The 14,880-nt window shown below is 39.9% G+C and overlaps 1 protein-coding gene across 1 annotated transcript in view; it reads left to right on the forward strand.

Annotated features, from left to right (window-relative positions):
- The window catches only part of LOC139469051 (transmembrane protein 26-like), a 29,891-nt gene extending 15,408 nt beyond the window's left edge, over window positions 1–14,483 (forward strand). Inside the window, exons 2-3 of the mRNA XM_071251180.1 lie at window positions 12,404–12,530; window positions 13,491–14,483. Of these exons, the coding sequence (XP_071107281.1) occupies window positions 12,404–12,530; window positions 13,491–14,426 (1,063 nt within the window). The 3' untranslated portion in view covers window positions 14,427–14,483. The remainder of the gene's footprint in view (window positions 1–12,403; window positions 12,531–13,490) is intronic.
- The last annotated feature ends 397 nt before the right edge of the window (window positions 14,484–14,880 follow it).

Genomic DNA, 14,880 nt, shown 5'->3' on the forward strand with positions numbered 1-14,880 from the left:
TTGTACCCATGCCGGGAATCGAACCCGGGTCACCGGCGTGGCACGCGAATGCTTTAACCTCGAGGCTACCCGACCGCCCCTTTTCATAATGACATCCGTGAGCTTGAGACATGCTGTGTTAAGTGACGGAGAGATGGATATGGTGCGACTGGGTTCAGGGTTTATGTCTGTCCCAGAAAAAATTAAGATATAATTCGAAGTGTTATCGTATACAGTAAACTGTGGTTATAACGAACTCAAAGGAGCCACTGATTTTAGTTCGTTATAACCGTAGTTCGTTATAAGCATATGTACAGCATATATACAGAAAATGTTTGGGACCAAAAAAGTAAGTTCGTCATATCTGTCGGTTCGTTATAAACGTGTTCGTTACAAACGTAGTTGACTGTATATCCTCAAGAGTGCTCCGCGAGCACCTGAACGTCATCTGTCATTGTTGAGGAGGTATTAAACTGTTAGACTCATAGTAGAACATTAATGTTTGGGAAAGTAAACACGTAGTTACAAACAGCTCTGTCCCCGAACTTCAAAGCATCCTGAACCATATCCATCAACTATAGATTAAACTCATGTCATAAAGAACATGAATGCGGCAGTTGGAGTATGTCCCATGTTGGACGTTGGTGTGAAATGCCACGACCTGGCGGATTTTTATCTATTGTTTAGACTCTGCAAACAGTGTTCTGGAACGTCGAGAGTGTACAATGTATCATACATGATCTCGTCTACTTTGTGTGCTCTGCAGGGATCTTTCTCCTTGGTACTGTTATATCTCGTGTGTTGTAAATGTGACAGGTGGCGTTGGGTGGTGGAGTTGGTCCGGGGTAAACACTCTGACAGTAACAGCTCTTAAAGGGGTTGGTATGTGAGTGAGTTAAACTTTAACGTCGCATCGGCATAATTCCAGCCAGAAAGCGACGAGAACAAGTTGATCTTTTTACAATTGAGCCATAAATACAAAGTTATATTTAAAAACATATTTGTCAAACATATTTCCTCATAACAATATCATTTACAACTGTTTAAAACACGAGGGTCATGGTGAACTTACGGTGCCTCAGTTTCCTGCAGAATACCCCAGCAGGATTTACGTCATCACTTAGCTACTGGTGGTTGTTCACAGTGAATACAATCCAATATTTAATAAATGCTGAGCAACAAGTTGGCTTAAGACACTGGTTGATGGTAGTTACATTCATTATGAAAGGAATTAGTGTCACACATGGGGACAACCACTCTACGGAACCTTCGATCATTTTTGTTGATTCCGGTCACCAACTGTGTCAACAGATCTGTAACAAGGCTGTCATGAACTGGTTGCATTGATCAGAGCCAGGACACCAACTGTGTCATCAGATCTGTAACAAGGCTGTCATGAACTGGTTGCATTGATCGGAGCCAGGACACCAACTGTGTCAACAGATCTGTAACAAGGCTGTCATGAACTGGTTGCATTGATCGGAGCCAGGACACCAACTGTGTCAACAGATCTGTAACAAGGCTGGCATGAACTGGTTGCATTGATCGGAGCCAGGACACCAACTGTGTCAACAGATCTGTAACATGGCTGTCATGAACTGGTTGTGTTGATCGGAACCAGGACACCAACTGTGTCAACAGATCCGTAACATGGCTGTCATGAACTGGTTGTGTTGATCAGAGCCAGGACACCAAGTGTGTCAACAGATCTGTAACAAGGCTGTCATAAACTGGTTGCACTGATCGGAGCCAGGACACCAACTGTGTCAACAGATCTGTAACATGGCTGTCATGAACTGGTTGCATTGATCTGATTCCGGACACCAACTGTGACAACAGATCTGTAATATGGCTGCCATGAACTGGCTGCAGGTTAAAATGTATTAAAGACTATATTTTAATCATTTGTTTTAATAATCCCACGAAGGATACCCTTGAGACTTTCAATATGTGGCATTCTCTTGTGGATGCTTCAAAAGACAACAGAGACAAACACAATATAGTGAGTGGGTTGTGTTTTATGCCGCTATAAACAGTATGTCATTGACATCACGGTGTGTTTGCTGGAAGCTCGATATAAAATGCAGATGTTGTACGTTTACAGTTTTGGCGATATCTACGAGTAAAGGTATGCACATAAAATTTTCAACAAACGCAAGAAAAGAAACTGACAAATCACCAATAAATGTATCGCCTCCGGGTGTTCCTGAAACGGGCGGGACTGATACGTGCAGCATCAGCCGTAGAGCGAGGCTTAGAAAGCTTGACTGAGCCACCCCGTGTCGACAATCAAAGTACAGATACATTCACAAAAGGGCATTTGGGTCATAAAATGCTGTTTCGTCAAGTTCATCGGGTTTGTTATTTCCACGACATTAAAAGTTTATTTTCCTTTCTTAACATGTACGTCATTACCAAGACCTTTTAGCATACAGTAATAAATCAGATGGTGTGTATGCAATGTTATTCAAATTCATTGGAGGATGAATATCACTTTTTCTTAGTTTGTTCTTAAAATAATAACTTGACAAAACACATTTCTAAAACCGTACTATTTTGCTTTCCAAATATAGATCAATTTGCCCTAATGAAATCAGTCCATACAGATTTTGTCATATACTTATCAATATTTATTTATCATGCCATCTCAGTTAAAAAGTAATCTGTATGAACAGCTACGCTCACATACATTATAATACATGTACCATGGGCCTGTGGGTTTAATGTCAGTATAATACATACGTGAGTGACGAAACTCAATTATTATTACACTCCACATATATGAACTATATTTTATTTCTTATAGTGTCTACGCTTTTGATGAGATTGTTTCCCATTTCCATGTATTTACCTTGAGTAGCTAGTAATGTTTGCACTGAACCTTGAAGAATATAAAACCAAGGTAGGTGCGAGGTTTGATTGAAAGAGTCAAGTAGAGGTCTGGGTCTCTTCAAGGGTTATGACTTAAGAAAGGTTTTAATAATCCACATTGTGCTATGAGTAATAAAATACAGTACCCTACCAAAGCAATTCAGTTAATCCGTAACCATCTTTATTGGTGATTGTATACGCTATGACTGTTGCTCCATGGCCTTGTGTCTAGACGTTGTAAGTGGTGTCCTTTGTCAACCTGCGAGACCTGTCATAAAGTTATCAGTATATGTTTGTTTTATCTTCATAATAAATCCGGAGCTAACGGAAACAAACAAGTATTCTATATAACTTCAGTCAAACTTGGTGGACTGCCACTTCGTTCGATCGTAATCCTACTTTAAGGGTTATGCGTTGAACAAGATAACAGGAGATCGGGATGTGTCCTTTTTAAACTTAAAGGTTATATGTGTTAGAGTAGTATGTCTTTGGGAACCTGATTTGATTATATAAATAACTCCGTGGTGAACATATGCAGTTGTATAACATGCTAGATTACACGTGGGAAACTTATTCCTGTATAAGCAACCTGTGAAATGTAAACTTAAACCACATTCACCTCGACGTCATTGTATATATCTCAGCAGTCATCTGAGACATGAAACAGCTGTGTGTAGAAGCAGAGGAGGGATTTATATGTTGACCCCACCACGACGACAAGGAGGATGTTGCGGAGCGTGTAATCGGTCGGCGCAGTCGTGGTTGTAATGGTTGTAGATGTAATCGACATCATTATGCTCCCAGTATGAGGATGTTTAGATGTAGCAATGGCGAATTGCTAAACACATGTTATTCCTTGGGGTCGGAGGAGGTGGGGGGAGGGTGTAGGGGGTGGCGAGCAGTGACTTTTTATTGGCCTGGAATTGACAAATGCATGTTGTACACATTTGGAACCAATTGTGTCCAATGGTGCTTTTATAATCAGGTTACATTCTTGTAAAACAAATATTGACTTATATATTTCCTAAACTGTAAATATTTCAGTTGTTTTGTCGCCATTAAGTGAACGAAAGTTTGCGTTATTGTATGAACTTCCCCTTAATAATGTTTATTCTTTAATTTAAGAATAACTGATACATTTATAAAAGTAACCATTTCAGTTAACTTGGCCCGTTAATTTTTTTAATGAAATAACATGTATTTACGGTAAAGCCAAGGAATTCGGATGATGGAGTACTGTTACAGTATTCCAGCAGTATGACGGCGAGAAAAAACAGAAGCAGTTTTAGAATTGTAAATGTGGGGAACTGAACGTGTGTCCTCGACGTGGAAAACGAATACGTTATCTATTATCCTACCTCGCCTCCCACGCAGTGGCAGAAATAAGAGCACTGGTTATTACGTGTCACACTTTTTGCATGACGAGCATACAAGTGTTTTGTATGAGCACGAGTTCTGTGTGTACAGTCAGTCAAGCTACAAACATACAATACATGCAATGCGATGAATGTAAATTATATACAAATACATCATGGTCATATCAATGTCAGTAAATATGAAGCCCTTAGCGTCTAAACTCGAAACCACTCATTTCATACAGTGACACATTCTCGCACACAATCTGTGAATCCTACCTTTTACTTAGATCAGAAGTCTAATGTTAACCCTTGAATTTTGACCCAGAATAATACCTTTGAAAAGCGTCAACCATGACGCATTCCAGCGACTTGATGTGTCTTCGCGGTTATTTCGAAACATCAGTTGAAGATGAATACCTCATGTTATCCTTCATTAAATATCCCATCGAGATATAGAACAGAAGTTCCGTGGTCTACTGGCTCGTAAAAAGAGTCTTTATCGTCACCTTACCTAGATTCCTGTTATCCAGGCCATTTAAAGAATAGTCTCCAGACTCCCTTCAGGCCGTTGGCCTATTCGACTTCTTGCGATAACCATCCAGTGTTAAACCTCTAGCTGCCATTGATAAGATACAAAAGATTGCCGGGTAGACTCTAGGTAAAATTTATGAACCGTCCAAAATATAATATGATCTACGCCGAAGGCGTTGACATCCTTGACACATGAAGCTATATGTGATTTCTATTGGTCACAAGATATGTTAGCACATGCGTGTTAATATATGTTTATTTCGTAAACGGAAATAAAAAAAATATATGGCTTGGTGAAGTAACTGGTTTAGAAGCACATATATTTGCATCGTCATCATGGCATTGCGGGTCGGTCGGGTAGCCTAGCGGTTAAAGCGTTCGCTCGTCACGCCGAAGACCCGGGTTCGATTCCCGACAAGGGTACAATGTGTGAAGCCAATTTCTGGTGACCTCCGACGTGATATTGCTGGAATATTGCTAAAAACGGCGTAAAACCATACTCACTCACTCACTCACTCACCCACTCACTCACTCATTCATGGCATTGCATTCAACAGAAACTTGATCTGACTGAAATACTCATCCTAGTTAAGTGTCAATGAAATATGGTGGACATATGTTGTTATATTTATATAATATATGTGAGAAGGACTTTGCTCAACGGCACTCGGACGTGGAGGAACCATTGTCGTTAGGCGCTGTCGCGTTAGTATGTGACGCTGTTAGTATATTACTATGTGGCGGGACAGGCTAATTTTTGCAGCTAATCCTTTGCAAACTGTTTTCACAACATGTATAGGCACGTCACGCCCAGAGATTGGTATATCCCGCTTGCTCAAGTAAAACTGTACACATTAACTTTTACTTTTGTTAAACCCACTGTGTTAGATCAGCAATGAATAATCAATCATCGGTTAATCCTTTGATCACGGTGTTTTGCAACTCAACGGCTACATTTAATGCATACACCACAGACACGTGAAGATCCGGGTAGATAGGTCTTCAGCAACCCATGCTTGTTGTAAGAGGCGACTAACGGGATCGGGTTGTCAGGCTCGCTGACATGGTTGATGCATGTCATCGTATCCCAATTGCGTGGATCGATGCTCATAATGTTAATCACTGGATTGTCTCTATTCAGAATCGATTATTTACAGACCGCCGTCATATAGCTGGAATATTGCGTTAATCCGGCGTTAAACAACAAACAAAGAAAACATTCACCACATGAGATCCACTCTCAAATTGAATACTTTTTACACGAGTAATGACAAAATAGGAATCACCAATTGCAATATATGTATATTCTGGACATCATCATCCGAACAAACACCCACCAGAAGCAGAGATAAACCTTGGTCATGGCACGACAAGTGTCAATTGGGGAAGAGAATTTATGGATGTCAACTTTTTTTATGATAAGGAACACGACGTTTCGGAGTATGTTCTCACACATACTACAATGGGTTACAGACAGACAGACAGACATGTTTATTCAGTAAAAGGACAATGGCCCAAAATACAGACATGTGAGCATGATATTTACAGGGCACAGAATTTATCATTAATTATTTTGTGAGCATGATATAAGAATTTACAAACTAGGAATAATGTTTGCTCATTATAATTACTAAGAATTATTATTACATGAGAATTACTGTAATGAGTAGGCAAGATTAACAAGGTATTTTTGTCTGAGGGCAGAATATAAATTACAATTAAAGAGAACATGGAATTCATCCTCAATGACATTAACTCCCTTCCTACTACAATAGTTACAGAATCTGAGTGAACGGTCCGTTTTACTATATCTGCCAGTTTCTAAAGCATTTTTAAAATTTGAACATCTGAATTTAGTAAAAACAATTCTTAAATGAGTAGGGAGTGGACATGACAAGTACCTTTCAACATTTAACATGGATTAAAAATGCTTATAAAGATCACATTTTGTAGAAGAGTTTACAGAAGCAATCCAGAATTGCTGTAAATTATCTTTGAGCCTTTGCTTAAAATCGAGAAAAAAAGAGATGGATTAAAAGAGAAGGGTAACTCAATTTTTTATGTTTAATATTATAGGTCTATTGACATAGGTCTATTGACATGACAGATGAACGTAAATAAGCTAAGATATACAGAAACAAGATCCAAATCGGCCATCTCAGCATGCACACAAAGAGAAATTGTTTTCACTGCAAGGGAATTTTTTATATCAAGCCATAACCATCCGATCAGCTTCTCCGTTATTTTTGTCTATTTGTTTGTGTTGAGTGAATGACTAAGGTTTAACGACGCTTTTAACAGTATTCGAGTTATATCACGACGTGTCAGGTGGTGAGGGGTGAAAGCCCGAAGTGAAGCAGGTCTCAGACGTTTACCACTTGACTTTGATGAAGCCAACGGGCACGGCTTTGCTTATGTTGTATCCATTAATTATTACCTGCGCCCTTTGTAATATTGAAATCTTCATAGATCAAGGGTAACCATCAGTATACAGAAATGCGCAGATATCTCCCCTGAAATTTTATTTACGCGGCCCTTACATACGGTAGCCCATTATCTTGTTACGCTCAGTTGAGTTAGCCAGCAAATCTACTCACGGTTAGTGAGCCCTAACGGACACTCAGACAGCGAGGTGGAAGCCAGAGCATAGGTCTCATCACTTTAGGCTTTCATCCCCCATCAAGCTGACACGCCGTGATGTAACTGCAATAATGAATAAGCTCACTGCACGACAAGGTGTTCATTTTCTGTGAAGGTCCAGACCCTGAAAGTTGTAGACAGTGTAACCAGTGTAACTATTACATTGATACACTTCTTGAGAGTTGTGTTCACAGATAAAGACAGAGGGGTGAGTGACATATCGTGAGCAGCCTCCTATCAAGTGGGATCACATTTTTAAAATCATTATGGATACTGTGAAAGCATTCATAAAAAATAGGCCAAAAGAGAAGAGGAATCTGTTGAATGTCTTTCAGAGTGGGTTATTTCAGAGCGTTACGTTGTCGTTGATAGAATGCACAAACTGAAAAAGCGGAAAAAGAATGGGAATAAACCCATTCTCTCCCAGCCAGCTGACATCCAGATCTGGACATGAAAAGTTGTTCCCACTGACAAGGCCTCAAATAACATAACCATTATATGTAAGCATCACTACATTAAGTGTTTGATCAAAGAACTTACAATTGGTATAAAATGACATATCACATAATGCCACATATAAGGCCAGTATGTTAATTGAGGAAGATCTCTACCAAAACCATGCATCAACTTTTGACTTGTCTCTAAAACCTGAAGACATATCCATTCCTTTTTTTGTACTGGATTCCCTAGTACAAATCCGTACAATGAGAGATGTATTGCAGCAAATGTATCACCATATCCCTGTCTCACAGATAAACCATATTCCTTAAACCAAACAAGGAAGGACTTTCGTTATATTCACAGAAAGTATTTGAGACAAGTGGAATTAATACCATGTATATTCTCAAGAACCAAAAGAGCCAAGCTCAATTAGATCAAAACATTTTGAGTTTTCAAATTTGTACACCACTATCCCACATGGCAAACTTAAGGAAAGACCGCATTCCTTGGCCCATGGGGCTTTTGTTGTAAAATGTGGCGTCCTTAAATACAGTTACATCTCTCTCTTCAGAGATTCAGGGCAATTTGTCAAAAATTAAAACAAATGCCATCTGAAGTTTACTGAGAAAAAGATTGTGTAATCGTGGACTTCCGCATTGATAACGTCTAAGACATTTAGGCAAGAAGTAGGCATCCCCATGGGCAGCAATTGTGCTCCCCTCTTTGCTGATCTGTGTCTTTAGGTATATGAATCGGAATTTCTGCTCGGTTCGGCAAAGTCAGAACAAGGTAATTGGGTCAGGAAATGTAACTAAAGCTTCAGGTTTATCGATGATCTGATATCGTTCAATAACCATCAAATAGGAAATTCCCTTCTACTGGTTTAACCCGTTGAACTAGAAATAAAGGAGTCCAGTGAGACCACCTCATCTGTTTCATCTTTAGATCTATTCATTACGATTCAAAGTGACAAAACACTCTTCACAAGGCTGTATGACAAGAATCAACTTTCCCTACACGTCGAGCAATATTCTTGCCGCTCCTGCCCTTGAAGTGGAGAACATTTCCAAATTATGTCCGATGCAATTACCTATTGTGATTTGTACCTTTTATTATTTCTTACGTGTGAACGACTGAATTTTCCGAAGTTGAGAAAAGTGATATTTTCATAGCAGTGAAGATAACAATTGATATTTGGCGGAATTATTGTCATACATGAGTGACCGATGAAAATGAGATATTTTCAAAATATCTCCTTTTCCCCCATCATTCGATGAGGGAGAACATGATATTTCACTCGACACATGAAATATCCTCTTTATTTTCCCGTGTTTTTATTATTTTTTACACTTGTCTTTACATGTGTTTGTGACGGGGGTCACTAGCTCACCTTTTCGCACATGGCATCATCATTTTTTTATAGTGATTCATAAACACATGTTCATGATATAGTCGGAATCGTAAATCGACCCTGACAGAGATTTCTTATGAATATGGAAAGGGTTTTGTCGCTTTTTATTTAATTGACTTGAGGAAACAGTGACTATCATTTGGCCCGCGGTTAACACTCTTTATCTATCGAGTTATAGTTTGCCAATGTTAAGTACAGTCGCACGGCAAAGACTGTAACCTCGATCACGCCTTGGGTTGAGGCCATTCTTTATGTAACGTCGATTCACCCTCGTTTCATCAAGACGTGAGTTATACGCTACTTGTCCATGTTGAAGCCGTATGGATGTTTGCGGCGACAATATGAGGGTTTATTTATGGGGAAATGTGATACTTATTGGAATAGGAGTTACTGACCCTGGGCTCGTCACGTCGGCAATTCAGAGACATCCGCAATAAATCATGTTCGGCGCGTTGGACTATCAGTATGACCTATATCTCCAGTTCCAGAGCACGTCCTATGAGCAATCGTATAAAAAGCGTCTTTGTCTTGGCGTTGTTGAAACGTTGCAAAGGGAATGTCCAATTAATTGATGTGATTGTCGATTGTTGATACTTGTACTGTATATCTTTGTCGTAACTCACGTTTTGCATGCAAAAAGTGAAAGGGACATATATATTAAGGTCATGATAATATGAACTAGGATGTCATTGAGAAGAATATCAAAATATAGGTTGGGATAGATGTAGGTAGACCTTTATTTTATAATTTAATGTAAAGTTAACAATGAATGGTTGGATGGATGGTTTGTTGTTTCCCGCCGCACTCGGCAATATTCCAGCTATATGAATGCGGTCTGTAAATAGTCTGGACCAGACAATCCACTGATTAATATCATGAGCATCGATCCACGAAATTGGGATCAAAGACATGCATCAACCAAGTCAGCGAGCCTGAACACCCGATTCCGTTAGTCGCCTCTGACGACAAGCATAGTCGCATTTTACGGCAAGCATGGGTTTCTGAAGACCTATTCTACCCCGGATATTCACGGGTCATGATCTGTGTTAGCAAATATAAATGTGACCTTTGTTTTCTTACTGGTCATATGTCTGACACTTTTCTCTGTGTGATGTTTTCCCATGTGACTTTCTTTTCGACATCCATATGAGCAGGATGCTGTTTCTAAAGGGCGGAATTGAAATATAACACACCAACGCAAGAGAATAATCAGTCTGGACTATCTGCTGGGCGTAAAAGGCAAAATACGGGTGACAATTGTATGAATGAATCACTGTAAATCCATGGTGACATCGGCCTTTAAACAAACGAGTTACGTAAAAAGCGTTGACATAGTGGATTTTAATTCAAAAGATATGCCTTAGAAATTAAATTAATTTTGTAGTGGAAAAATATCTTTATATGACTATGGACATTATCAAATGTGATCGTTGATACTTTGCAGTTTCATTCAAAGTGATTTGTTCTCTCTCTGTCGATAAAGGTGTTTCCTTGTTCTTTGAAAACCATCTTTCATTCATTGACCAAATCAACTTAAACCTGCGGACTCTAATACTCTGGTGAAAGCTATGCTCCCTACTGAATGTTCCATTATGAACAACACATTCCTGATACAATACAATGTTCCTTGTGTCATTCGCTAGTATGCAAGAATTTGTCATTGTTCATACCATAATAAATCAACGTTCATGGAGATTAAGGGTAATGTTTTTAATGCAAAGGTGTGTTACCTGTAAATTGGAGAGCGCTAGTTTCATTTGAAACCGAACGAGCAGCGTTGGGTATCATATGTTAGATCATCCGCCGATAACGAGAAAAGTATGTTTGCGATGGTCGAGGGTCGCCGTAAGATGCATTTATTATATACTTCAGTGTGAAGACTGAGGGAGTTGAGAAAACTGATATTTTCATTGCAGTGAACATAACACTTGATATTCACTGCAGTGAACGTAACACCTTTACGGAACTATTGTCATACAAGAGTTACCTCCCCTTAAATTGTCTCCATTTATCGTAAGTGTCTTGCCCGGACACAAACTGTTGACGTCCTTTTTTACGTTTGTTCCACATTGTCAAGGCAAAATAATGACAGATGGTCATTTATGGAGTTAATATGATCACTTCTTGCCGTTTGTTATTCTCTCGAAAATGTTTCTTTATAAATTTCTCATTTATCTCATCAAGCGTGATTCAAGGTTCGTTTCTCAGAGCGCCTTTTTTTGTTACTTGACCAGCGTGTATTCTTTCGCTTCCAACAGCGGTCTCCTAGTTTTCAAGAAAATGTTTTGTTGAAGTTGATTTTGTATATAATCATATCGAAATGTACGATAAAGAATTATCGTGACCCTAAATACTTTTGTATAATTTTGTATATATTTTTTAAGATTTCGCAAACACGAAACTACTTTTAAAGTCGCAAATACAACAGGTGGTGAACCATCCCAGTGTGTTACGTACGTAGGGAGAATTTACGTTTCAACTACGCAAAAGTATATAATAAATAGGATATTTCATGTTTCGTGAAAATATCTCCTTTTCCCCAGTCACTCGATGAGAGAAACATGATATTTCACTCGACACATATTTCATTCGAAACATGAACTATCCTCTACTTATTTCACAGTCATGGTGCGGGAGTAATAATATCAGTTGTGGTGCAGAAATGTACTTTGAAGTGTCGAATAGGTCCATGGTAACCTTTGCTTTGCTGAATTCTGGTCGCCCCGATTATGTTTTATTGGTTTGTCAGCATCACACCGGTGCTCGTGGGTTTCACGGAAATGGTAAACGTCTGAGACCAACATCACTTCGGACTCCCACATTAATTATATAAACTGACACACTGTGATGTAACTGGAATATTGTTCAACGCGGCGTTAAAACCCAACTCACTCACTCACTCACTCACTCACTCACTCACTCACTCACCAAGACTTGGTTGATTGTGTGTCATCGTACTCCGAAGGCGTGAAACATTTACAAAAATATCAATCGCTGGAGTGTCTGGCCGAAATTAGATTATCTTAGGCCACAGTAATATGGTTGGAATTCACACGAAACAAACTGCCAACTGTGGTATTAACCACAATACACAGAAGCACGCAAGTCTTACTAATTCACTGATGGCAGTCAGCACCAGATGTGTTTGTAATCCTCCTCCCTACTGTTTCAGGCTCTGTCCGTGTTTCCTCTTCTTCCTGATGAGCACGATGCCAGCTATATGGCTCCTGGAGATCAGTCGCCAAGGAACGTTCGCCACCACCAACATCACCGCCGTCACCGACATCGCCATTGCAGGGGTCAGTTCACTTACTTGTGCACATTCCGATACGCCATTATTGCTGGATACCGGCCCAACCAAGCTTAACAATTAAACGTTTTGGCACAGCCTTGTCACAACATTTTGTAACATTAACATCTGATGAACTTGACTCAACAAGTCTACCAACGTTACAGCTGTCAGTTCACGAAGTTAAACTTTTCAAAACTTCACCCTTAAATGACACACCGTAAGTGTTGCACCCAACTGTGAAATATGTTTAGGTTATTGAATGAAAAATAGAGGATAACATAAATTTTAATATCAGATATTATTGTTAGCGTAGCATTAAGATGACGGACATACATGCCTGGGCCGGTTATGGGTGCAACGTAATCACCTTTTTCAAGTTGAGACCACTTCATCAAGTATGTATCAGCACAATAGAGATGTGATAGTGAGGGTGTTGCGCCGGTGAGACGGCTGGCCAACTTTCGGTGAAAGGAAAGCTCGAATTGACACAGGGCGTGTACAATTTATCCAGTGATCTTTATTAATACGAATCTGGTTTGTTATTTGAACCCACGATCTGTAGATCCAAATACGGGACTCAAATCTGAATGGCGGATGCCAATAACAAAATAAATAACATCGTGTAACAATATTATATATATATACGCCGAAATGACATACAAATAGGAATAACATAACTGTAAGAGAAATACCACAGCGTAGGTGTGACTAACACAACCGTGTCAAGACTTTCGTCCCTTGCACGTAACAGGATCCGTAATCGTCAGCACAATACCCGTGCTTGTGTATTCGACTTAGTTGGTAATGACGCCCCCTGTACGTCAAGCCGTCAAGACGTGGTACCAGTGAAATACTCTTCAAAACGGGTTCCTTGCTATATTTGACAATTCGTAGTTTTTATATACTTCAATGCACTTTACAACTGTCAGTGTGTATCCATATTACAAGTTTCTTTTTATCCTTCAAGGTCCGAGTCCCGATTCGATTAACCCCTGACACCTGGGTATTGATTATTGAGGAGAGCCTGCTGTATCTGATGATCCTGGGTCGATGGCTCCTTCCCCGGGGTGAAGTCAGTCGGGAGCAACTCTCTCAGCTTCTCTTCAGCTTCCTCGCCATCGCCTCGGATATCATGGAGTTGTTCTCTCTGTTTGATGAAGACGTCGTGAGAGGCAGCATCGTCATCACCTACGTGCTCCTGTCCGTGTGGACGTGGAGCATCCTTCAGTTTACCTTAGTCTTGACAATCTACAACCGGCCACGAAGAGCCAGAGTCGTCGAGAAAACAACGTCAATTCTCATAGAACATAAAGAGGGAGTTAAGTTGGAGATAATCGCCATCTTCATCAGCATGCTGATGCAGGACGGCCCTTTCCTCTGCCTGCGATTGTTCTGTATGCTTCAGTTTCAACTATTCACGTATAGCGTGGTGTTCTTCACTGCCAAGAACTTCCTTGTGATTCTGCTGTTGGTGTACAGATTAAGTATACTGTGTTCTGAGAACTATTGCAAAGGGGGAAAGAAGGGTGATAAGTTGGATGAGCATGATGAATTGGAGATGAAGAACGGGAAACATCCCCTGGATCACAGAGCGTTTGTTGCCGTCAATGAAGGTTATCATGGAGACAAGAATAATGGTGGAGCTGTGAGACAAAGGTCAAGGCCAACGTCTGAAGGAGCAAGCAGTATTGATAGTTTGAATACTCTAGGTATTCGAGTGAGTCATCAGGGAGAAACGGATGTCGACAAAGAGAGATTGAGTCTTCGGGTTAGCAGTGGAGAATCAGTTTCAATTAGATCGGAAGGAGCGGAAGTTGACCGTCTCCCGGAACCATTGCAACAATCATCAGGAGAGGAAACAATTCTTAAAAAGGCAGATTCGCTGGAATCCTGTCATTTGTGACATTAGAATGTCAGGTATACATTTATCATTTTGGTCAAATCATTCTAACACCAATCGAAGTGGTTTTCATTTTCAAAAAGGATTGTTGGAAATCTTCGAGAAGAGAGCTGAAAAAACGCTTTAATCTGTTATGTTCGAAGTGAAATTCGCGAAGATGTTTTTTTTCGTTGAACTGAATCATCAGGCGAAGACAGGATTTAAAACGGGTGCGGCCGGATAGAGAGACAGGTGAAAACGCTCTTCTCGTTCATCCCCCGACAATGAAGAAACAAGGCGACCTGGTACCCATTCCTAGTTTTGTTTCAGACGCTGCTCTGGAACCTTGTTGGAACATAAGACTTTATCTCTTTTAACAGATCATCGCTGCATCAAATTAGATAGTTAACGTCAATGTTGAGTGAGCTGATCCAATTTGGTCCCACCTTCGCCATCCCCAATGACCGTTTCCTGAGTT

Source organism: Haliotis cracherodii, unplaced genomic scaffold, assembly GCF_022045235.1.
Source record: "Haliotis cracherodii isolate W230 unplaced genomic scaffold, xgHalCrac1.p SCAF_2, whole genome shotgun sequence".
Lineage (NCBI taxonomy): Eukaryota > Metazoa > Mollusca > Gastropoda > Lepetellida > Haliotidae > Haliotis > Haliotis cracherodii.